Raw genomic sequence first — 25,914 nt, 5'->3', positions numbered from 1 at the left:
GATGTTATGGAAAAAATTGGGGGCAAATGAAATAAAAAAGAAAACATTTTTGATAAAAAAATGTGATTATTGTCTATTTTTCCATAGACAATTATAAATGTGACCACAGATGAGTGATGATTGACGGCTGTCAAAGATATTTATTATTAAGGTTTAAGATGTGTTTTCACTATTTTCATTGAAGAATAGTTTTATCACTCTTTGCTTTAAAAGATATTGATCACCTCACCCTATCACGTTTAATCTGTTTTCAAGTACCGGTTTATGTCACCGGTAGTTTCGGGTCGTTATTTTTATAAATTGAGTTATCCAAGACACAATATTTCATCATGCTTTCAACGAATATTTTAAGGACGGGCTTCCGAAACGCAAATCTTCGATTCTTATCAACTAAAGTCAATATTGTAAATGAAATCGTAAATAAATTTAATGTCGAAATAAGATCTGGTAAGTATTTAATTCATTTTTCAATTGTGGTTGAACGATATTTCAAATCGATGTCATAAAAAATGTATCGTCGCATCGTCGGCGATACTGTAATACCGCGTATCCTTTTTTTTACTGAAATATATTCGTCATAGGGACTACGGGCCGTTTCTTTTGCATTATTGCTATTTTTAATCTAAATAATGATAGTTTTTCTGACCCTCCAGCGATATTTTTAGTTGATTAAAATACTAAGTAATATATTACTAGAACTCTTTAGGATCCCTTGCTAAAAAAATCTGTTGATAGTTACGCGTTATTGCAGCATCGCCAACGGTATGTTACCTTATTAACTATTTAAATTAACATTTGATGGTATCATGTCTCCTTCGTTTTAATTCATATGTAAAATCTTTATAACTTCTTCGCACTTAAATATCAGTTTTTAATTTCCAGGTGGCGTGGTTCCAGTTTTTAAACTAGCAGCAATATTTGATGATCGTGTGGCCGTACAAGACCATACGGGAGAATTTACTTACAGAGGACTGTTCAATGCCGCTAAAGTATTGTCAAATCAAATCAATGACCTTCTGGGTAAATTTTCACACATTTTTTTACAATACTATTTTTATTATTATTAGGTAAACTAGCAGCATTAAACTTATGCGTGTACATCTAAAATATGTATAGGTACTGAAAAAAAAACAATACACATAATATTATATTACAAAATATATATACAGTCGAACTTGGTTATTACGAGAAAGATGGGACCGACTGAATTTGCTCGTTATACCGGAGAAAGGTTTTTTCAAAATTGAATCGCTATTGTATGTTGTCACTAAGTAAACAAATAAATATGCACAGATAACAATGTTTTGAGTATGTCCGAATGCTTGCAGACTGGCTGGATTTCCTCCCTAGGGAGTTATTTAGATCTAAATTTGTCGAAACAGAGAGGGAAAACATTTTTGAGAAGGGATATGGAAGTCTTGGCATTTACGGGGCTTATGGACTCTCATTGGCTGGTTTAAGTGGCCGCTTTACACACTTTAACATTCACCATTCTTCCTATGTTTCACATTTTCCTATCCACATTTCCTCAACTCTTCCATATCTTGACTTTTGTGAAATAAATCCTGTAAATGCCTAGACTTCAATATTCCCTTCTTAAAAATGTTTTCCCTCTCTGTTGCTATAAATTTAGATATACAGATAATTTTGAAACAAAACTGTTGAGGAAAACTATATCAGAAGAAGTAGAATGGACTGTCTAATTCGCCCAAACCAATATTGAATCCGAGATTTCCGGGAGTAGCTCATTATAAACATAAAAATGAATAAATATATGGAGAAAACCACAAACTAATGTCAACTAGTGTTTCCTCATTGTATCTGAGATCTCACTATTTCCGTGATCGTTATAACCATGTTTGACTAAGCGCTATTTCGTAATATAATAGCCCAAAATTTTCATTTGGCTTGAAATTTGTAATTTAAATAAAACTTTTTTGTAAAACAATTTATTCTGTCATCACATGCTACGTTTGGAATTCTTATTAAATGCGCCAACTTTCGAAGTCACTTGCCAAATTAGCGTAGTACTTTTTTTTTTCAGTACAGCCAGTTAAAATTGGGAGTAGTGTTGATTTTGAATACTTGGTTGGGCAAAAAGTAACATTTTCTTCCAAGCTGGAGCAGTTAGCTTTAAACTTTGGACCACAGTTTAAAGAAACATTATTCAGAATTACATTATAAAAAAAAACTGAAATAAAATTTGTAGTAACGGGAGTTAAAAGACTATCACAGGGTGTCGATTTTCTGGATTTTTTTCAAATGCCTATAATTAAAAAAATACAAGACCTTTTTTTACATTTTTCTTACAACTAGCATGACTTGTTCTATCATCCGTTTCCGGCTTGACGTCGACTTCTGGGACCCTGTATATTGTATTATCATCACTACGATTTTTTTAAGTTTTGTAAACTTGAAATTACTCCGCATTATGTCACAAGTTGTTATCGGCGAGTCATTTGAAAGTAGAACACCATAGCTGTCAACACACATTAAAATGGAAAAAAATGGCTACCCGTAAACTGTAAATCTATCACAACACACGACACTATAATTGATTGTTCACAAGAACCTCTGACGTTTCAAAATAGTTCATTTTTATTAATTTTTTCATACATTTTTGAGTATCTTCGCCGTACAATTAAATGTTCTAATTTTTACCACGTGTAAGAAAACATTTTTCATAACCAATTTTTTTTAGCACTGGACTTCCTCATTGGAGTAAGGTTGATACGGAAAAGATGATTATAAAATACCACAGCAATTAATTGTGTAAAATTCCATTTTTAGGTGGTAAAACGCAAAAAACTGTGGCATATCTGTGCAATGGTGACTCTTCGCATGTTTGCACGCAGTGGGCAATATGGATGACTGGCAATATTGGTAATTTGTTAAACAATTAAATCAAATTAATAAATGAAATCGAAAGCCTTGAAATATTTCAAATTAATTTGAAAAAACATGTTCTTGAGAATTTTTTTGTAAAAAATTGTAATGTTGTCAAATGTTTATATTAGTTCTTAAAATGTTATGAACTAACTGAATAAAGCGAAAAAGAAATAAATATCTGATTATATTTATTTATTTTTACTTTTATTTGATTAATAATTATAAAAAAAAACATTATCATTTAATTTTTTTATCAATACATTAGTAGTTTAACAATGTTTTGATTATGTCCAAATGTTTGTAGACAGGCTGGATTTTACTCCCTAAGGAGTTATTAAGATCTAAATTTATTGCAACCGAGAAGGAAAACATTTTTGAGAAGGAAATATGGAAGTCTAGGCATTTACAGGGCTTATGACCTGTCATTGGCTGGTTTAAGTGGCCACTTTATTTTTATACATCGAGTGGCCACTTGATCCAATTAATGATGTAATCCTACCTGCTTCACCTTTGTATATATGTAAAACTATTCATTTGTAATGTATAAAAGGAATTGATTTTAGCCGTGCCCCTTAGTCCGCACCACCCCACCCCCTTGCTGGAGTACTACCTGCAGGACAGCGGAGCCTCCCTGGTGATCTGTGATCAGTCCCTGGCTGGGAAACTTCCGGAACAACAAGCCCCTACCTTGATGCTCCCACCCGAGTTGAGATCTCATGCTCTGCTCGATCCCCTACAAGAAGCCGCAGGTCTGAACGCCGTATAAATGAAAATATATAATTTTTTTTATACCGCTCATCTCCCCGGCCAAATTTAACAAACTTTGGGTTCCTTTTGAGAAATAAAAATGTTTTATGAATTACAACGTTAAGTTCTACCTAAAAATGTTGTTATGGCTAAAGCCATCAAAACCTTGTCTCTTATTTATGAAATGATGGCTGTAGCCATCAAAATTGTGTCTCTCATTTAGCAAATGATGTCTATAGCCGTCTAAACTATATCTCTCATTTATGAAATTACTGCCATTAAGTCCAAAAGGCATTGGTAGTAAAAATATGTCTATAGCCTATGTTAAACTAAAGTATTTATATGGTAGGAGGAGATATTGTGTCCCTATAAAAAACAGTCAGGAACTAAAGTGTCCCAGTATGTTAGTCGAACAAGATTTACTTAAAACCGTAAACTATGGCCAAATCAGAAGTGAAATATTCCATAAAATAAGAAAGTTATGATATTTGTCCATATGAGTGGATCCTACGAGAAAAAAATGTCTGTGGCATATTAAAAACTTTTATTTGCTCGGCGTCTTAGAGGTGGTAGTCAGTGCTATGCAAGCTCCTGATGTCACTGCGACCTTTAAAGATCTATTTTGACGGATGCCCGTGAATAGTTCTCGCCCTCCAAGCTCAGGTCTATAAAGAGCCTGGCTACTGTGTGGAAGGCGAGAGTTTACATTTTGCTAGATCTCCCCTTCCAAGCCCAGATCTGTAAAGTATCAGGCTATTAGGTAGGGGGCAAGCTCTTTAACATCTTCAGGTTTAACCAGTGGTCCCCCGAGGATGAGGCTCCTTTTATGATGTAAAGCATCACATTCACATATAATGTGTACAGGTGTTTCCTCATCTGCACTGCAGAACCTACATCTAGAATTTTTGAAAAGGATCGTTCTAGGAATGTGTTTGTTCAATCTGCAGTGCCCTGGGCGGGCTCTATTGATAACCCTCACTTGATGAGGCTGAGCTTTATTAGGTCAAAAACAAAACTTTGCGAGTACCTACCCTTTTATCAGTTCCTTCGCATGGTGCTGACTAGGTACTTTTTGCCAGAGCATGACGCTCTGCTTCCTGGCCCATGACCTAAGTTCGTTACAAGGCGCACATTTGGGCATACCCACAGTAGGGCTCGGGGCCTATTGGGGCTGTCTCAGCTCCTAGCCTTGCCGATTCATCAGCTGCCTCGTCACCGTCGATGTTTGGGAGTCCAGGTACCCAAATCAATGTCACACTGTTATACTCACCGACACAATTCAGCACCCTAACGCATTCCAAGGTCAATTTAGAATTGATCTCAACGGAGCTCGGTGCTTTAAGAGCAGCCTGACTGTCTGAGAGAATAAAAAAAAAACAGCAAAATTACTACTATTATTAAACATTAATCCGTTCATTTCAGATTCGTCCGAAAACGCTGTCAACTTAGATGGATTATACGATGGGATGTTTTACGCATCTAGTGATGCCATCATAATGTACACTAGTGGAACCACCTCCAAACCTAAAGGTTTGTCATATGTACATGGTCTATGAAAAGACGCTATTTATGAATATTACAATAGAGAATTTTTTTTTTTTTTTTTCATTGCGATTTGGCAATTCGCTAGGTTATTTGTGCGTTGATAACCAAATATTTTTCTGCGAAGTCCATAGTGATTGGAATCTATTTATTTATTAGGTCTGTTTATGTCGGCCTCGTGGTGTAGTGACCAGCGCACCAGCGCACAGCCTGCCATGCAAGAGATCTCGGGTTCGATTCCCAGCATGGTTGACACGAAATATTTATTTAAAAAAAATGTTTTTGCACTAGAATATTTCATAGTCCCTGGACTGGCACCTGAAGCGCAAGACTGATCATCTTACCTCCGTGTAACAAAAATGATCGAGATACGCTACGTTTGGTTTACCAATGCAGTGCCCTATGCACCATTAGATGCAGAAGGGGAATGATGATGATGATTAGTATTTATGCCCAATAGACATTTTCACATTAGGGGAATATGGTTAATCCATAATATAAAATGATAGTATTAAGGCTGTAGTCTGATAAAAAGTATGCAATTCATACAATATTATCATTTTAAAATGCCATTCTTACCAATCGCCAAAATAATAAGATAAATAAATGTTCGATAAAAACAATAGTTTTCTAATGTATTTCTGATAAAAAATATGCTTAAAAGTTTTATCTTACAAAAAAGTATAATTCCTTTTTGACCGGCAGATTACGCCTCTTAAAATTTACACTAAACTCAAGTACTTTGGTACTCATATAATGATAGGTATTTAAGTCAAATTTGTTCTCATGATTTAAAAAAAAAAAATTGAAGCAAAGCGATTTTTATAATTATTAATATATTTAGTGAAATAATCATGATCCTATTTTATGTCATCATCATTCCCTTTCCACACCTAATGGTGCATAGGGCACTGCATTATTACACCAATTGCAGCATATCTTGATTTAAAAAAATTGTTACATGAAGGTAAGATGATCAGTTTTACGCTTCAAGTACCAGTCCCGGGACTATGAAGGTACGATACCTCTAGCATGGTAGGCAAACGCGATGACCATTACACTACGAGGCCGACAATTTTATGTCAATTGCTACGATACTCTATGTACTATTTAACTATATATTGTAGAAGCCCTCTGGCCATTTATAAAATAAATAAAAAAATATGAATGTTTTGTTTTTGAAAATAAATACAATCATTTTAAATCAGGCAAATTTTGTGGTATTCTTAAATTCTAGGTTGAATTATGCCTATAATAATCATGTAAAACATGAAAATAGTTGAAATATTAAAACATAGAAATATGTAAACCCTTTTTAATAAGGTTTTGTTATTTTTAATGAATATTTCGGTTGTAAATATTACATTTTTACGCTGTTTTTAGCAAAAAAAAAATATGTCAACATTGGACGTGGAATGGCAAGTTGTGGCTGAGTGGTATTCAAACCTCTTACTTCTGATCCATGAGTCCAAAATACTACCAAGGGACCGAAACCCGCTTCAGTTTTTAACTTGATAATTCGTTTTTGGTTCGCCAAAGACTGCTCATATTTCAAGACTCATTGTTTCTTGGCAGGTGTTGTGCACGGTTTTGACCAGCTGTCTGCCCAGGTGAGTTCCCTCCACGCGGCGTGGAGATACCACTGTACGGACACCTTCCTGCACTGCCTACCCCTGCACCACATCCACGGTCTGGTCAACAGTGTCCTGGCAGGACTCAGCGCCGGCGCCAAGATCAGGATGATGCTGGGATTCAGTTCCCCCGCGGTAATTTATTCAAACTACAAAACACACCGTACTTTGGTAGGTTTGTAACTGACTGCAGTCACATGCAGTCTAAATGTAACGCGTATCAGCTGTGAGTCGTGGACCTGAACATCGAGAACGCTGTCAAAATTTTATAAAATAAAGAATACCAGATGGATAACTTTCAATCTAGAATATGTGCCGTTTTATCCCTAAAGCTCTTTGATTATAAATTATTGTTACCGTGATGACCATAGAGTGAGAGACGAGAATGTGTTTTTATCTATGCGCGCAATGCGCAATGGACCTATATAAGGACGCACAACACATCACTCGTCCTTTTCTGCTTCCACCAGCATTTAGATCTACTTTATAGTATTCTTTCTTAGTTTAATTTGTGAAATTACTGCATTTTCGTGTGTAAACCTAAATTGTAAGTAACTTCAAATATTTTATTTGCTTATTCCTTGAGGTTAAATTCATTAAATCCTATTTTAAACATAAACAAAAAACTAAATTCAGCGCTCTACAAACTGTTAGATTATTTATACTACGCTACATTACCATTGTAAACTCCGCGAAAAATAAATCTCTTGTGAGTAATCTTCACCGCATATCATATACTAATCATGATCTACATAATCCTAAATAACTGAAATAAACTAATATCAAATCGGGTTTATTTTCCGACGAATCTTATTCGAACAGGTTTAATTTATCACTTTAACCACTTCCCTTAAGGAAAGGTAGATTTAATTACAATAAGAGATAAAAAATATATTATTAAACAGGATGGATTTTATACCTTTATCATAATAAATTATCCATTATTACTACATGGCCAAAGTTGTTTCATTAATCATTATTACTTCGAGTAACTCATTGCACAATTTCAAACCCTTATATAGTGAGTTTTGAAACTGTCATTCTTCTCATTGGTAATCTTATATTTTTTTATCTCTGCTTTTTAATATACATATGAATGGCATTGTTGGTTAAAAAATGTGGCTTAGCAAAAGTCATTCAGGTTCTTTATACTAAATGAGTGTGTTTTTTTAGGTGTGGGCGCACCTTTTGGGAATGAAAAAAAGGGACAACTCGAGAATAACAGTGTTCATGGGAGTTCCGACAATGTATGCTAAACTGATTGAAGAATATGACAAAGTGTTTGCTACCAATAGTAGACACAGGGAATATATTAAGTAAGAATGGATATATTTGTTGATTTTGCAAATGAAAAAGAACCTTTGTTTTGTGTAAATAGAGTTGACATTGAGCCAAAATGTTTATCAAAAAATTACATTATTTTATAATGAAATTAAGGCTAAGTTTGCACTGACTAGGTACTCGTCATTAATACTAATCGGTCAGTAATAACCTGCTTAGTGACGAGTGAGAAATAACCGTTAACACATTGGTATTAAAGGTATTACTGACCCGGCATCTGTTCAAAATAAAACACCACCGCTGCCTTATTTTGCAGTGTATTCAAACTGAGAATCAAATATTACAACAGAGATGAAGAACATTTAAGAGAAGGTAATATAGAATTGAAGGAATACAGATGTTCAAATATAGGCAGAATGGTGAATGTTACAGTGTGTAAAGTGGCCACTTAAACCAGCCATTGACAGGTCATAAGCCCTGTAGATGCCTAGACTTCTATATTACCTTCTCTTAAATGTTCCTCATCTCTGTTGTAATATGTTAATATAAACAGCTCCCCAGGGAGTTGAATCCAGTCCTTGTCTACAAAAATTTGGACAAACTCAAAATATTGTTGATAAATTACCTGGTCCATGAAGAAGTATAGAAATTGAAAAAATAACATTTTCAGGCGTTGCCTAGTATGTAGGTGAAATAATTCAATTAGATGAATCTCATCAGCATAAATGAAGGTTTCAGCTCTTTATCTTCACAAACATCAACAGATGGAAGAATTGAAGGAATAAAGTTGTTCAAATATAGGCAGAATGGTGAATGTTACAGTGTGTAAAGTGGCCACTTAAACCAGCCATTGACAGGTCATAAGCCCTGTAGATGCCTAGACTTCTATATTATCTTCTCTTAAATGTTCTTCATCTCTGTTGTAATATGTTAATATAAACAGCTCCCCAGGGAGTTGAATCCAGTTCTTGTCTACAAAAATTTGGACAAACTCAAAATATTGTTGAGATTCAAACATTATTTTATCAATGGCGGTAGACAATTTAATAATTTTAACCCTTGTATGGATGGCTATGATGTCACATAAGCATACGTAGAATACAAAACTTGATATATGTATATCTCTCTTATTTGTCTAAATTATTAAGTCATATTTGGCAATATCAGACCAAAATCATATGATTATTTTTATAAATTATGTAAAATAGATTGTTAAACAGTATATAAAAATATATGTGCCAAATTTTTGTTTTTGAATACCTGTATTTTAAAATATCCCATTATGCTTAATGTAACTCGCTATTACAGCACTGTTTGCAAAGGGATTTTTTTAGCACAGTCTTTTGGGCACAATAATCCTTTTTAAAAAATAAAATTTGATTACAGGAGTGTGTTGAAGACGCGAATGAGATTAATGATCTGTGGCTCGGCGCCACTCCCCAGTCCAGTTTTTGAAAGATGGGAGGACATTTCAGGGCACAGATTGCTTGAAAGGTAAAATAAATTATGTTTTTTATTTAAGTTAAACAAATCCAATATGCAAATCCAATATATGTACATATGACCTCAGTAAAATATCTTTAGTAATTGAGATATTAACACTTTTATGAATTTTTTGAAAATCTACACCGTAGATCAGTTTTTTTAGTGCCACAACTACATATTCTAGTATTTTAATGAGGAAGTATTTTTTTAATTTTATTTGTTAGACTAGTTAGATAGACTATTGACGAAGAAAAAATATTTTTATATATCGCATTATTAGCGCTATGATTTTTCAAAGTTTTGTTTTTTTTAAATAACTGTTGTTTTTTTTAAATAACTCCGCGTGTGACGTCAGAGATTTTTCTCTGTCAGTTCTCCCGATTGGTTCGTTTACGGTAAGCAAACCGGATATCCTTCACAGCTCTTATATCATTGTTCATATGAACCAGTGATGTCCTTCAAAGTAGTGCGTTTTTATTAAAATATTTTTCATAGTTTTTTTTGTACATTTTCAAGAAACTTTGCTGTACAATTTAATGCTCTAGTTTTTACCGCACGCAAGAAAACATTTTTTGTATCCATTTTCCCATAGGGCTGAAGTTCCCTATTTATTTATTTTGAATAACCCTGCCGATTATAATTAAATATGGTTCATCTTGGTTTTAACTTGATTTGAATAGGTACGGGATGACAGAGATCGGTATGGCGCTCAGTAACCCATACGAGTCCATGGCAGAACGCACCCCCGGATGTGTTGGCTTCCCTCTTCCCGGAGTTACCGTGAAGTTAGAGGACAAGGGGACCCTCGTTACGCTAGAGTCACCGCTGCCAAATCAAGAAGTATGTGCGCTGACTCCGTAACAACAATAATTACAGCACTTACGCAATGATTTTTCTATGAAAAGTCCCATGGCATTTTAGCGACTGTGAAGGAAACCATTTAACCTCTTGAAACCTGAAACAAACCTGGCCACCAGAAAAACTTATTTTTTCTTTATAAATAATAAGGGTGGTAAAAATAAAACAAATTATAAAAAAAAATATATATCGACTCTGGAAAGGAAAAAGTTACCAAGCAACATGTAGCAGCTTTACAGAACAGCCAGTTAAATTTTTTGTTTTTTTTTATTTAATTAAAATATTGCGTATGTACATATTATTTTGGCGTGATTCCTATGTAATTTATATATAAATTTAGAATACGAGATTCTTTGTTAATTTTTAAAAAATACTCTTGGCTCTCCTGTAAAGTTCCTACATGTTGCTTGGTCACTTTTTCCTTTCCAGTGTCAATATGAATAAATATTTATTAAATTGATCAATACATTAAAAGGCGTTTGTTAAATGCATTGATTTGTCAAAAGTTTTGTAGACAAAAGACTGGATTTACCCCCTAGGGAGCCATTAAGATTAACAAAAAACAACCGTTTGGACTACAAAAAACATATTTGGCGGCCTTAATCAAGACATGGCTTAAGAAATTTTACCTTATGCTCACAGAATTACATAATAGAGTATCCTAGTACATTTTGTGTCGAAAACATTGCATATTTATATGACCTTTTGGCAGTCATCTTTTTTTAATATATGTAAGCATGTATGTAGATTAGTGCTGAGATAGGTACCTAACTGAAATTAATTTACAAAAAGTACCTGATCAATTAGAAGTACTCAGGTTTCAATTAATGGAGTATGCTGTGGTTTTTTTCTTATGATTTCTCTCTCTCTCTTGATTTGATTAAAATCCTATGTTATTCCTAAATATTTTATTTATTACATTTTTGTGTGAATTAATTTCACGCTGCCAAAATTTGTATCAATGTTCTCAACATTTTGTTTCAGATAAATCTGTCTCAGCTCCAATTCAATCCCGACAATGAATCTACAGTGAAAAATTTATTTGTTGAAAAGGAGGAGTACATTCCATTCAATAAAAAGGTTAATATTTCAATCTTATAAAAATGATTTGTTCCTAATTTAAACTCTAACATAACTAATAAATCAATGTTTATAGGTACATGATGTTATTTCTGGTCTAAATAACTACAGAAGTTAAGTTTTTAAGTTCTCATTGAAAAATTAAATTTGCCTTGCGCAATAAATTTTATACTTACATACCTTTGTGTATGTTTAAAAATTGTTTTTATTTTACTTTTCCATGTTAAACAATTTGATGATTACCAATTTACATTGAACAGAAATAAAATTACTTATGAATGTTAATAGGGGGAACATAAAAAAATCGTGTATTTTTCCTAAATTCACATTTTATTTGTTTTGCCGATACGTTGTAAATAAACTGCACGGTTGACCATGGGGATTCGAGTCTGTGCGATAATTCCTTAATGGTTAATCGAGTATCTAACTCGACCAGGTATTTTAATATGTCAAATAATATATCAGACTGACTGTCCATATTTAAATGCGGCTGACATTATCATATTTGAGTGAAATACCGCATTCAAGGGGAAAAAAGAGGACATAAGAATAAATACACTAAAAATCTATAAATCGTAGGATAAAGTAATAGATGTGTAAAGTAAGATTTATATGTTTATTTTTATTTAGTGCAAAATCCACTATGGAAATGACCAGAAGAAGACAAGCCTACAGGGGGAGATACAGGTCCGCGGTCCCGGAGTGTTCCGAAGATATTGGCAGAGACCCGAGCAGACTAAAGCTGAATTTACGGAAGATGGATGGTTCAAAACTGGTTAGATATACAATATATAGGAATATAAATAGCGAGACCCTAGTCAGATAAGTTTAAGCGACATTTAAAAATGTTTGGTAAAATTAGTTTTTTTTCGACATTTCATAACCAAGTCTAAAATTTACATATAAATGTCACTTCTCTCCTATCCTCACTTAGCCCCGAAGTGATTCATCAGATTAAGAAGAAGATTTCTGAGTGAGAATGGTGTAAACTTTTGCGAGGCTGCTATTCCTCCCAAAAGTTCAAGTATATTAATCACCAAATAACCGCTCTTTGGTGGGGTAAAAAATATCAACATTCAAAATTATCATGATTTTTCAAACGTAATAAAATTATTAAGCATAGAATTAAGAGTAGTCCAGAAACCCCATACGCACATCAAACAGAAGGCGACTAAACTACTCATAAATGAGTAGGTTTACGTTTTGACCCATTAGTTTCTTTGTGGACGTCGCTCAGTACGCAACTCCTGAACAGTAACAAATGCATTACTTAAAATTTGAATTATTTTTCCATCTGTCAGATTGTCGAAGAAACAAAATGGAAATTTCGTTAGTGTTGCCAGGGTAGTAAATTTTTTTATCCTACTTTGCTCATCTAATGAGAGATCTTATGAAAATTGGATCTCGGATTAAACAACGCCGTGGTGGACATTAGACCAACATTACCTTTAAAACATATGTGTTTAATGTGTATGTAAAAAATGCATTACATAAAAATTGAATTATTTTTCCATCTGTCAGATTGTCGAAGAAACCAAATGGAAATTTCGTTAGTGTTGCCAGGGTCGTAATCTTTTTTACCCTATTTTGCTCATCTAATGAGAGAATTAATGAAAATTGGATCTCTGATTAAACAACTCTATCGTGGACATTTGACCGACATTATCTTTAAAACATCAAATATTATTTAACATGATATAAAAATATTATGTAAAATAAAATTTGTTTTATATTTTGAGTTTAAAGTTCATTAATGAGGAACTTCAGCCCTACGGGAAATTGGATACAAAAAATGTTTTCTTACGCGGGGTAAAAATTAGAGCATTAAATTGTACCCCAAAGTTTCTTGAAAATGTACAGAAAAAATAATAAAAAATATTTTGATAAAAACGCACTACTTTAAATGACGTCACTGGTTCATGTGAATCAACCTATGATCTGAGAGCTATGGAAGATTTCCGGTCTGCTTGTCGCTTCTGGACCAATGGGAAGAACTGAATGAGAATAAGCGGAAATGAACCTCTGACGTTACACACGGAGTTATTTCAGAAATACAAAACATTGAAAAATCGTAGAGCCGATAATGTGATATATAAAAAAAAAAAATTAAAAATTTTGACTTAGTTTAACAGTCTATTAACAAATAAAAAAAATAAAAAAAACCACTGAACTTCCTCATTCAATTACTCTTATTAAATGACCCTTTACTTATCTACTCTGTTGTGTCAATCAATATTTCCGCGTGCGCAGTAAAATTTTAGAGAAATTAACAGATTGCTTTTTTTTACCTTACATTTGTGTTATAATTATATTTTTTCCCATCGTGCTACATTACGCGGCGGCATCACGAACGCGCGCGGCGAAAGTGAGGCATAGTGGGGGAATTATTGGACACAGTCCGATGTATTCAAATATGATTCTACGCTCCTTCTGGACTATTTTTAATTCTATATTATTAAGGATATAATTAGTTTTTTATTTATAACGCGTATTGGTAGGTAGTTTTATCTTTTTTTTTTCATATTCCTTGAGCTATAATGTATTTATTATTTGTTATCAACCATGTTTGACGACAGAACTTCCAGAGCTGTGTACTTCCGGAAGCAGAAGGGGAATGACAATAGTATATGCAATGTTGACAATTTTAAATTGTTGTACTATTCAGGTGATACAGGATTATTAGACGATGGAAAGATGCGAATTCAGGGCAGAACTTCCGTCGACATTATCAAGTCCGGTGGATACAAGATCTCGGCTCTGGAAGTGGAAACTCTCATCCTTGGTCACCCCTCCATAGCTGACGTGGCCGTACTCGGCCTTCCGGACCCCACGTGGGGAGAGAAGGTATAGACAATAGCTTCTCTATTTAAAATAGTTTTAATGTTAATGAAGGAAAATAGATGATGATAATGATAAGAGATCACTCTAGCCGAGCCGATGATTAAGGCTGTACTCTGGTAAAACGAACGCAAAATTAGGAAATCATACGATTTTGCCATTTTAAACCGAATTTTTTTTTAAATCGCGCAATAATAAAAAAACAATAATTTTTAAAGGTATTTCTGTTAAAAAATATACTTAAAAGTTTTATGTAACTAAAATATAATTACTTTTAGACCGGCAGATTACGCCATTTCAAATTTAGACTGAACTTAGGTGTCTGGGATCTCAATAAAGACTAAGTATTGAACTAAAATTTGTTATAATTATTTGAAGATAATAAATTCAACATGAAAGTGGCCGAAGCCAAATTTTATTTTTTGTTTTTGTTTTTGAAAAGAAATACAAGCATTTTAAATCACATACATTTTTGTGACATTTTACTTTATTTCTACATAAAATCATGCCTTCGGTATAATACTTTTAAAAAATATATATTATTGAAATACTTTAGTTGAAACCTTTTTTATAGAATTGTTTTCTCTTTTTTTAAAAAAAGAAGATAATTCTGGTTGTAATATTTAATTCAATTCAAAATCTTACTTATGTTTTTATGACCTTTATACCTGCCCTTACCGAAAACAATAAGAGTTTTACACTTTTTTTTCTTGCTCCCTTGAAAAACGTAAAAAGGGGTTTTACTGTATATATATTTTTTTTAATGACCAACTTTTACGTAAATAATAATACTCTACTCTAGTGTTTTTCAATCTTGCTGTTGATGGCTTGCTTTAAATAATATGTAATTGGCATAAGATGCACGTTGCAGCTCAGAAACCGGTCAGTAATTAAATAAATAATAAGTGGTCAAAACAGTGTTTTTATTTTCATATAAATTTTTAAATAGCGATTTCTTCGTTAATAATTAAAAATCATAATAGTAGTTAATTAATTTTACACATAAAATCAAATAGGTTGCAGCAGCCGTCGAAGTCAAATCGGGGATTACAATTACAGTCAACGAGCTCCAGGAATGGGGAAGTCAATTTGCTCCAAGATACCAGTTACCTTCTGCTCTCTTCATTGTTCCAAAGTAAGTGCTTTAATTCTATAATAACTTAGAACTATATTTTATTCTCAATTTTTAAAAAAAATTGAATTTATGTTATCTTTAAAAGTTAAAATTAGGTTTGGTCTTAAAAATACTGTTTCAACTAAAACCTACATTCTATTAACACTTATTTATGACTAACTGAAAATTTCCTCCAAATTGTTAATATATACTTATAACTTTTACGAAAACTATTTATATGCAATATTGTTATGACAAACTATAAACTTTTTATAATTTTGAAAACTTACAATATTTTACAAATATGTACTAAGGATAGGTCAAACAATATGCTTCAAATTGTACACTATGCTATAATTATATTTTGTTTCTACATTAAAAGTTGTATAATAGTGTTATTTACTAAACTATTTATTTTTATATTGGAATAATATTAAGACCCCAAACAGATAAATGTTTTTTTTTTTTTTACAGATTGCCACGCAATGCTATGGGCAAGGTAAACAAAAAAGATCTTCGCAAGGCATTACTTAACCCGATCAAAGAAGAAATCGTCGAGTCTTAAATAACTTAACAGGCTTAATCGAGATAACAGTGTTATCAAATCATATCTCTGTTTATAATTTATGTACATATAAACATTATCGGGAATAATTTGTTAAATATACGAGGGATTGAAAACTGATACAACACAGCAGCTTTATGCTTAAATTTGTCCCTCTGCAAAAATAGACTGGACGATTTTTCATGCTTTGCCGTATTTTAAACTGTAAATTATAAAATTGGTTTTAAGAAAAGGATAGAAATGTATATACAGGTGCATTTTATGTTCCGGGTCTATGTCTTTTTTTAATAACTTAAATGAAAAACAATTTCCTAATTTATATTTTATCGATTAATTATACGACTATTAGCGATGTTTTGCGGCCCGCTCCTTCTTGCCGTTGAGCAAATGCATATTTTTCATAACATTTTTGTTGACTTTTGGCGTTATTTCGGCAATTTCTTTTCAAATGTTGCCCTTAAGCATCAGGAATGTGGTCGGTTTACTGCTTTGTACCTTTCCTGGAACATAAAACACACCCTGTACTTATGTAGCCAGAAAATAAACTATGTAGATACATATCAATGTCTCATAAGATCCCATTATACACAGTGTTTCAGAGCCAGACTGTGAAACTTCAGAGGAATATTCTTCGTGGTAAACATTAAAAAAAATCTTGATAACTTTTTTTCAAAGTATATTTTTTGAAATGAAAATTAATCATAATTTGAAAATGGAGAAAATCCTTTGTCTTGGTATTCCTTCCACAAACCCCTACCCCCTCCCCTAGCCAATCGTTTCCCTAGACTGTGTCCGGCGTTTATCGTTTAGTTGGTCAAATACGTTTTTAGTCTCTAAATTAAAAAAGCAATTTTCCATCAAATTCATTAGTATATTCTAAAAATTACATCATAAAAATGTTGCTCTGAAGTTTCACAGTATGGCCCTGAAAAACTGTATATAAGTGGATATGTTTTTGCTTTTTTTTATTGTACAGTTAGGCTTGGAATTATTATAAAATATATACATTATTTACAAGCAAAAGGGCCATTGTCAAATCAAAGAGACTGTAATATTTATAAAACAGTGTTTAAATAATTGTCAAATGTTTTTAATCTAGTTAATAAATTATATAAGATACCTGTACTTTCTTAAGGCCATTTCAAAACTTAATTATGTTTAAAAGTATAATATCTTATGCATGTGTGCGTGGGTAATTATAGTGTTGGTTGATTTTATTTTGTGAAGTGGTTGATAGTATTTATGTGAATTATTTATGAGGTTAAACTGTGGACTTGCAGCGTTAGTAAAAATGCAATATGCACCAAATAAAATAAACATTATCTCTTTTTATACCAGAGTTTAAAGGTCAATTGTTATTTTAATAATTTTTACTATGGTTAATGAGATTTGCATATTTTAATGTCTAATTTCAGACTAAGGTGAACTTTGTCAACAATTAAACTCAACACTAATATCTATTAGGCCTATTCTAGGAAATGCGATTAGCAAATGTAATTAATTTGTAAAATTATTTTTTCTATGTAAGGTTATTGTTGTCGAAGTAAAAAAGAAACATGATTCCTCACAATAATATCATGTAATAATGTTGGTTATATATTTTAAATAAAAACTCGATTTATTTTGTTAAATATTTATTGTTTGTTAATAATTAAAATAAACATGCTTTCATAATAGATATATAATAATATGTGATAAGGAACTCAATTAAAAAGGGGTTTTAAATCCTTTATAAATTGGACTTCGGATAATTAATTATTCAACAAAATCATTGCATAGGTTATTTGACAGTCCTGATGATATTAATTAACAATAGTGAATAAATGTGAAAATTTAAAGTATTTTTTACAAAGTTAAATTATTAAGAATTTGCATGAAAATAAACTCCACTCATATAATTTTAGCATTAGGATGTTAATAGACATGCACATATTTATGCATATGCAAATCAAAAATATTTTTAGACATTTTATATTGAAAAACCATATTTCAAACATTGAGTTTCAATCAACTCAAGATCCTACTTTTTAAGCACTTAAGCTAGGGTTTCCTAAAACAGCGGTGCCCGTATCTTAACGGCCGTAGCGAACGGTGATGCGGTGGACAGCCGTCATAACGGCGACTAGAGAATGGTTTTATTTTTTGACGGTGTTGTCAACACCGTTTTCCTAGGAAACCACTCTCTAGCCATTGTTACAATGGCTGTCCGGCACATCACCGTTCTTTATGGCCGTTCAGATACAGGCACCGCTGTCCTAGGAAACCCTAGCTTTATGTGTCTAATTGTGACAAAATTCAATGTACCAAGTCCTTAATACGATAAATGATCAAATTGTTTTTAAATATTTTAACTAGATATATAAAAATTGAAGATTTACAAATTCACAACAACTAATCATTTTACACATGGTAAAGTTTTATTGAATTTGGATTTTAACATCACAGTGGCAATATGTGATTTGATTTAATAAAATGTAAAATTATTTTATTTTTTTTTTTCATGTGAAAAATACATTCATTATATTTTCAACATCCCAATTACTTTTAAAGTGTGGTGCATATTTATAATCATGTAAATATTCTTAAACAATACATATATATTTTTAAAACTTATTGAATGAACATATTTATTTAGAATCTATTGTCCTTCAATGATTGATTATTTTCACAATAAATAATTACTAAGATAAAAATGCACATGAGCATAATAAATAAAATAATAATAATAATATTATACTTTTGTAATATCAATCGTGAATTTGAAAACTTTTGAAATTCAACAAGAGAATAATGAACATTTACAAACTGTCAGGAATCACATTTGCGTGTAGAACATTGGAGCTACAAATGATCAAGATTCATACAAAAATTCAACACACAAATTCAAACAATTCAATAAATAACATGATTTGAAAACATCCAACAGACAATATTAGAATAATTACAAATAAATACAAAATGTACCAAATAATTATACCCTAAAGGAAAAGCTTATATTGAAAAATCTACAACATTTATAAGTAAAATTATAAACCAAATCCTAGTATAACAAGCAACGTACGATTAAACTATTTTTTATATTAGAAACCAGTGTTTTGCCTTGTAAGAGTATTTTGAAACCTTACGTGGAGGAAAAGAGCTAGGATTTTATTAGGGAAAATAACTTAAGTGACAAATTGAAATGCGAATACGTCATTTGCCGTTCACAAGTATTTTTATTTAAAGAAATATTTAAATTTTTAGGCCATTTTTGAGTTGTAAATAATGCATTATCAGAAAATGGGAACCAAGTTATGGTAGAGCAGGATTCAGACCTCCGATCGATCAATTGGACCATCTAAAGATTCAATTTATTTGCCGCTTGAATCACATTTCGTAGTAAGGGCCATATAGTACGAATACATAGCTAGCTAAATAACAATAAATTTGAGCATTGTAACTTCGTCACACAATTAAAATTGACTCGATTAAAAATCAATAAATATTATACTTGCTAGTGTTCACTTTATACAGTTATAGATCAAACATAAATCCCATGTCTATGAAAACTGTTCATATTATAGCCTTGATCATTGCATAGTATCTAGTATTTCCCAACATCCTACAGCATGGCTGAAATGGTTTGTATTTATGTAATTATTGAATCATAATAAACACTTATCAGTTATTGTGCTTCTTCAAATATTTTTCATGGATTTTACGTAAAAGTGTTTTGTAAAAGCAAAACATGCTGTGTTTTAGAAATTGTTTGTCATTCTTAATCATATGGCGAAGATTAAAAGTAAGAAAAATTCACAATAAAACAATAAAATTTTTAATATTATTTCGTAATTTCAAACTGGAATCAATCCTTGATTAAAAATATGTAACTATGGCACTCCATTAGTTTAACAATTTTGTATAGGGGACCAAATTTTCCCGTATTTAAAGAAGCGGGTCCTCTGCGTCCTCTCGGAAAAACTTCGCAAACTGGTCAACGATATCCATCAAATTGATTCATAAATAATTTTGTTTGACTTCATTTTTGATTTAAACTTCTAACTTTGGTAACTAATCTTTTGAAAAATTATGCGTAAATTTTGATTCAACGTTGTAAAAGATTTTTTAATTATTCATCATTTTTCAAAGAAGGATCCATTACAATTTATTCTATCACATACACAATTAATTTGTAATGTCCCTTTCACAAAATTACGCTTAAATGTATTTTTTTCTCTTTTTCACTTATAATAGGGAACTGCAATCAACATAACAATTGCAGTAATATTTTGATTACTTATTTTGTACATTAAGGTTGATCGGTCTTATATTCCAGGTACATTATTTCCCTTTCAAATTGTGCATTTGAAAAGTTAAAATCATAGATATTGATACGTTGAGGATAGTTTATCAAAATAGTGAAGTTGCTTGTTGCGGAAATTATTTATGAATCAACGGAATAACAAATAAATATTAAAATGTGTAGTATAAAAATTGGCAAATATAAAAAAAAAAAATCAAGGCAAAACATTTCCTACTGCGATATGTCGATCTTCTAAATTAAGGATTCTGAATAAGTCAGAATCAAACTACATACTTCGTACATCAAAATATTGTAGAAAAAGTTACCAATAAAACAATTCTACTAGCATCCATAGATTATTCTGCCCTGTTTCTAAGCTTAATCTTAACTCATTTTAACCTCAGGTGGAGTCAAAAATTTAACCCAGAACATTGTTCATATTAGTGCATTACACCACTGGTATACGCATAGAGTATGGGAGAAAGTTGAGATCGAATATTATTAAGTATGATCTGTTTACAAAAATCTAATAGTGATGTTTAAAATATGCAAAAAAAAAACAAATTTACTATTCTTTTAATTAGTAATATTTAAGCAACAAATATATTAGTACATAATATAATAATATTATCATATTATGAAAGGAGAATTCAATGTGTTACATTTTTTATTTAAACTTAGATATATTTGTTTATATTAAATACAAGTTACAGTATTATTTAAACCAAAATTTTCAACTACTAGAGTGATTTTTAAGTCATGGAGCTTATTACTGGAATTTTTTGAGATCAATATTGGGAAATTAAGGTAAGTTTTTATAAGTATCATTGTTTTACTTGTCATGAAATCCTTATTGGTATTTTGATGGTTAAAATCAAAACTATATAAAATATTCTAGTTTTGCCTCCAAAATAAACTCGTGCTTGTTATTATCATCATTGGACAGAAAATGTTATTTATATTACACTTAAGGCATATCATATACTAAATTACTCGTATAGCTACCTCTTTTCAAAAAGAAACATCGAGGCAATCGAAAAAGACTCAATATTTTAGAAGATCAATTCGCACATTTTGTTAAAATTATATTTATTAATTTTGTAACGTGTAATTGCAGTTTATTTTTTGAATAAATAAACGTGTCTTTTTGACATATAAATAAGTTACACCCTTTCTCCTTTTTTAAATATAGGATTACATCTTTAGATTCAGTACTTGCATCTTTTTGCAGTCCATCTAAAATAAAAGCCTTTTTCATTTGCAAGACAAAATATTATGTTTTAAATATATTTTTATACGAAACAACTATATCCTCCATTATTTTTACAACATCCTGTTGCAAACGAGTCAAAATATAGATATTAATAATTTAATGTTTCGATTGATTTCTAATTAACACACTGACAAAACTTTCAAAGGAAAGTAAGGCAACTGTCGAAAACAAACATCTCGCAATGAGTTCATTTATTATCAAACACTTTGTGACATTTTATGGGTTAAAATTTTAACTTCTGCAAAGCAGAATTTATTCAACAAACCGAATGTTTTATTTTGATTGAAAAAAAACTGACAATTCAAATAACACGCAGCATTATCTTCTCTGTGCAGATTGAATAATATTTTCTAGAACTAGAAATGAGAGTATTCATTTCTTTAAGCTCGTAATGAGTCAGAAAATGGTACAAGATTCTGCGCAGTTTCTTGTACAATAATTCTTGTGCCAAATCTTGGACCATTTTATACGCGGTTTTACACTGGGCAGTTTTTGGGATTGAAAATTGGGTGCAAGCATGATGTTTTCCACACCATACAGGCAGCTTCAGGGTTGATAAAACAAGCTATCTTGTGATGATGCGACTACTGACAACTAACAACATATTATTCTGCGAACAAAAATCAACCTTATCAAAAATCAGTATTTCCAGAAAAAAAAAGGCACACGTGAAGAAGTGCAGTGAATCAAATAAAACCGAGGATAAATAAATAAAGTGACACAAGCAACAACAAATATGTGTTGACAATTGAAGTTGACAGTCAACAGTATCACAGGCATTTTTTTTTATGTACGTGCAGATTTCCTTTTAGATATTTGTTGTCAGGGTATGTTCTAACTTTTCTGAATTTGACAACATAATTAACCCAAGATGTATATTACACGACACAATACTCATTCGGTAAGGATCTTGTTCCATTTTCTGACCTACGTTTACACAAACATTTGCCCCCGAAAATATAGCATTTAGACCGCGATTTTTTACATTAAATGAATCACGTATGATACGATAATATGAAAAAATTTAATTACCACATTCGATTACTCAAGTTCTTATGTAAATATTATTTCTTATTATTAATAAAATAATGAAATTTCAAATTTTACTGTCATTGATTTAAATCTTTATGGGGTTAGATATTTTTTTTATATTTAACTGCTGTTATACTTTCCTGTTGTACTACGATAGAATTTGTAGAAACATATCAAAAGATTAGATTATTTTTAAGTGCTATATTTTCGTAGCAGAAAACAAAACTTGGTAAATTTCTCATACAACATTTGCAGTTTGTCTGCACATTTGTTTTTGACATATCCAAATACTTAAAATGCGTACACTGTTATATCACATCAATATAAATTTAAATTAACCATAGATTCCAATAAATGCTTTATAACTTCATATTTTTATAATATAAACAAGAGTAACTTATGTTTAATTAATAATACATAGTCATATTTTTTGGGATACTGGCCCATTTTTAGTATAACGGGCACACACAGAGTACTGAACAAATCCAACTGTAATGAAAATTAATAATATTTTTTTAAATCAAATAAGTATGAAACACAATCAACTATTTGACATAAATGGAATTAAAGTTTTCTTTATGATTTGATAAGTAAATAATTCTTATGCATCTTAAACTCGTATATAAGATCCTAAATGGTCTCTATAATTGCCCTCTGCAATAAATGTGTAAACTTATTCCAAGCGCCCATTTGGGGGTCATCACTGGAAGCTCTACACTCCTCAATTTCAAAAAAAAACTCCAACCGAGTGGTTTTGAAGTGAGAAAGTTCAACAAGCATAATTGTCTATCCGAGTACACAGAACCAATTAAAAAACCACTGGCACACATTTCTTTTCACGTCCGCTCTTAAGTGGAGCATGTGGACACATCACCAGATGCCTCCAGAAGACCCTATCGCCACTCGGTCCCTTAGTTGGCGGCCTCCGTGGTGTAGTGGTCAAGACGCTTGACTCACGCACGGAAGGTTCCGGGTTCGATTCCCGGTGAGAACACAAAAATTAAAATGTGATTTTTCTCAAGCCTGGGTGCTCTGTGATGTAATTCACCACTGTAATTAGGCCTCCTGGCCTGTTGTGGTGCAAAAGAAAATGTAAAAAGTTCCGCCGAATAAAGCCGAAAGATCGTCATCGACGGCCTTCCAGGACGGTGGGAGCCCTCAGGTGTAAAGAAGCAACTTGTGTTTAGGTTCTCCTGAAGAATGCGCATCACGTTTCCAAGCCAAGTCCACCACTGTACCCTCAGAACGCTTATTATAGGAGGCTGATGTGTCCGTTCTCAGACTTCAAAACAAAATGTGTACTAGACATAGGGACAGGCCAACAACGGCTGCTTGCCTATAATCTAATAATATATATTTTTAAACAATATATTATATTGATATAGTTAATTGGACGTCTGCATCTCACCAAGAAGTAACAAATTACTCTTTAAACATGGAAAAATCGTGTTCAATCGAGTTCTTATACTGTTTTATATTTTTATACTGCTGTTAATATTGCTTGCATAAAAAATCATAAAAAATTATATGATTTTGCAGTAATTATTTTTATAATAAAAACTAATAAAGTATAATAAATTACCCTCATTCAAAATTTTACTATGGTAAAATACTTTTAAAAAATAGAAGTTTAAATTGTAATCAATTTAAAAATAACCTGTAAATGCCTAGACTTCCATATCCCTTCTGTAAGGTATTCTCCATCCCTGTTGTAATTTGTTAATCTTAATGACTTCCTCCGAGGGGGTGAAATCCGGTATTTTGTCTACAAACATTTGGACAGACTCAAAAATTGCAATTTAAAAATCTTTAGAGTGAAGAATAGAGTACTTAGTGCAGAAGTCGAACAAACAATTATAACTATATTCGTCTTTGAACATTACTTGACACTGAATACATTTTGGTTTGAGTAGATTAAACATAAAAATATTCACAACAATCCGTCGCCAATTTGCTTATCAAATTATTTTTTGAATAATCAGCGAGACGACTTTAATGATCCCATTATAACAACCGTATTTGGATTTGTCCAGTACATAAAAATATACAACTCGAGGGATTACAGTTAGATTATAATTATAAGATATTTTTAATGCGTGTATTGTGTTAATTATCTACCTGTTGTTAAGGAGTTTTGGAATATCATATATAGAGTTAAACCATGTAGAATGTTCCACAGTCCATATTGTACATCTAACACTAAGGGGAGGCTGGCACTGGAGGTACTGTGTGTGAAGGGATTCTCACTAAACCGTGCAGAAGATGTTTTATCTGTTAGCGCTCTTGATCTGTTGTAGTTTCTGCTTCAGCATGTCCATCTGCGGTTCGCTGCGACTTGTCGTTTGGTGTAGAGACGGTAACTGAAAACGTTCACATTCTTATATTACATAGACCCGTGAGGATAGATAGAGATGCAGGTGTTTACTGCAAACCAAACCATGGTTTACCTCTTCATTCTTATTCTCGAAGCATCCTCTACATACTTATCCACAATTCCTCCTTCTTCTCTAACTCATATATTGTCCATGCAGCTTGACTTGACTGTGGAATCATCTCCCAAACATCTTTCTTAATCTCTCCTCTTTTCCTATCTTTTTATTCCCTTTTCCCATTGAAGACTAGTATGAAGATTAATTTATTTATTTACATATATTGCTAGTTCTTTTTTGTTTTTTCTCACATGCGTTCTGAAACTTTATCGGTTGGTTGGAAAAAAATTACCATTTGGCAATAAGGCCAGCCAATGTACAAATCGTCGTGACCGTAGAACAACGACGGATGTGCAAAAATGCAACATTTCCTTTATTAAATATTTGATCTTAAAAGGGTTTTATGAGGACTTGAAAAGCTTAAAAGGCTTTCCAGGTTTGAAAAACAATAAAATATTTATTTATTTTGAATCTTGAAATAGGGCACACATAAACATATCCTTACGTGTGCTCTAATAATAACAATGTACATGTATTTAATTTATAAGTTATTTAACACATATTTCTTAACCTTCTATATATCCCCAAGTATCAAATTATATACTCAGGTGCTTATCAAGTTATGACATTTAAAGTTGAAAAAAATCACATGTGTTGTTGTTCTACGATCACGACGAAATATGTATGTACAAGAAGTTAAATAAATAAAAGCATCCAAACCGGAAGCAAATATTCAGTGGCCTTATTCTGTAAGTAAATAGTTTCTTAAATTCATTCGTATCGTATGAGAGTGAGAATGATATATGACGAATGAACAAACTTACAAAACAAAATTGTGACAGAATATAATAGATCCGCCATATATGTA

At 31.8% G+C, this 25,914-nt stretch overlaps 2 protein-coding genes across 2 annotated transcripts in view; one reads left to right on the top strand and one right to left on the bottom strand.

Moving 5' to 3' along the window:
- Positions 1-105: 105 nt before the first annotated feature.
- On the top strand, positions 106-18,503 carry Acsf3 (Acyl-CoA synthetase family member 3). The gene is made up of 14 exons (XM_088225228.1): positions 106-447; positions 883-1,020; positions 2,791-2,883; positions 3,453-3,638; positions 5,059-5,166; positions 6,754-6,944; positions 7,983-8,125; positions 9,477-9,584; positions 10,256-10,415; positions 11,418-11,513; positions 12,144-12,288; positions 14,179-14,357; positions 15,368-15,486; positions 15,940-18,503. The coding sequence occupies exons 1-14, from the start codon at positions 330-332 to the stop codon at positions 16,028-16,030; spliced, it is 1,875 nt and encodes a 624-aa protein (XP_088081354.1). The 5' UTR covers positions 106-329; the 3' UTR covers positions 16,031-18,503.
- Positions 16,060-25,914, bottom strand: part of msps (msps cytoskeleton-associated protein 5) — a gene marked incomplete at its 5' end in the record, with an annotated part of 59,686 nt that continues 49,831 nt past the window's right edge. Inside the window, 2 exons of the mRNA XM_088225280.1 lie at positions 16,060-16,530; positions 24,736-24,977. Coding sequence (XP_088081406.1) covers positions 24,885-24,977 — 93 coding nt within the window. The remainder of the gene's footprint in view (positions 16,531-24,735; positions 24,978-25,914) is intronic.

This window comes from Micrasema longulum, unplaced genomic scaffold, assembly GCF_059751315.1.
Source record: "Micrasema longulum isolate JH-2025_06_02 unplaced genomic scaffold, ASM5975131v1 h1tg000340l, whole genome shotgun sequence".
Lineage (NCBI taxonomy): Eukaryota > Metazoa > Arthropoda > Insecta > Trichoptera > Brachycentridae > Micrasema > Micrasema longulum.
Note: the sequence above shows the minus strand (reverse complement) of the source record. Positions and strands in the feature narration are given on the sequence as shown.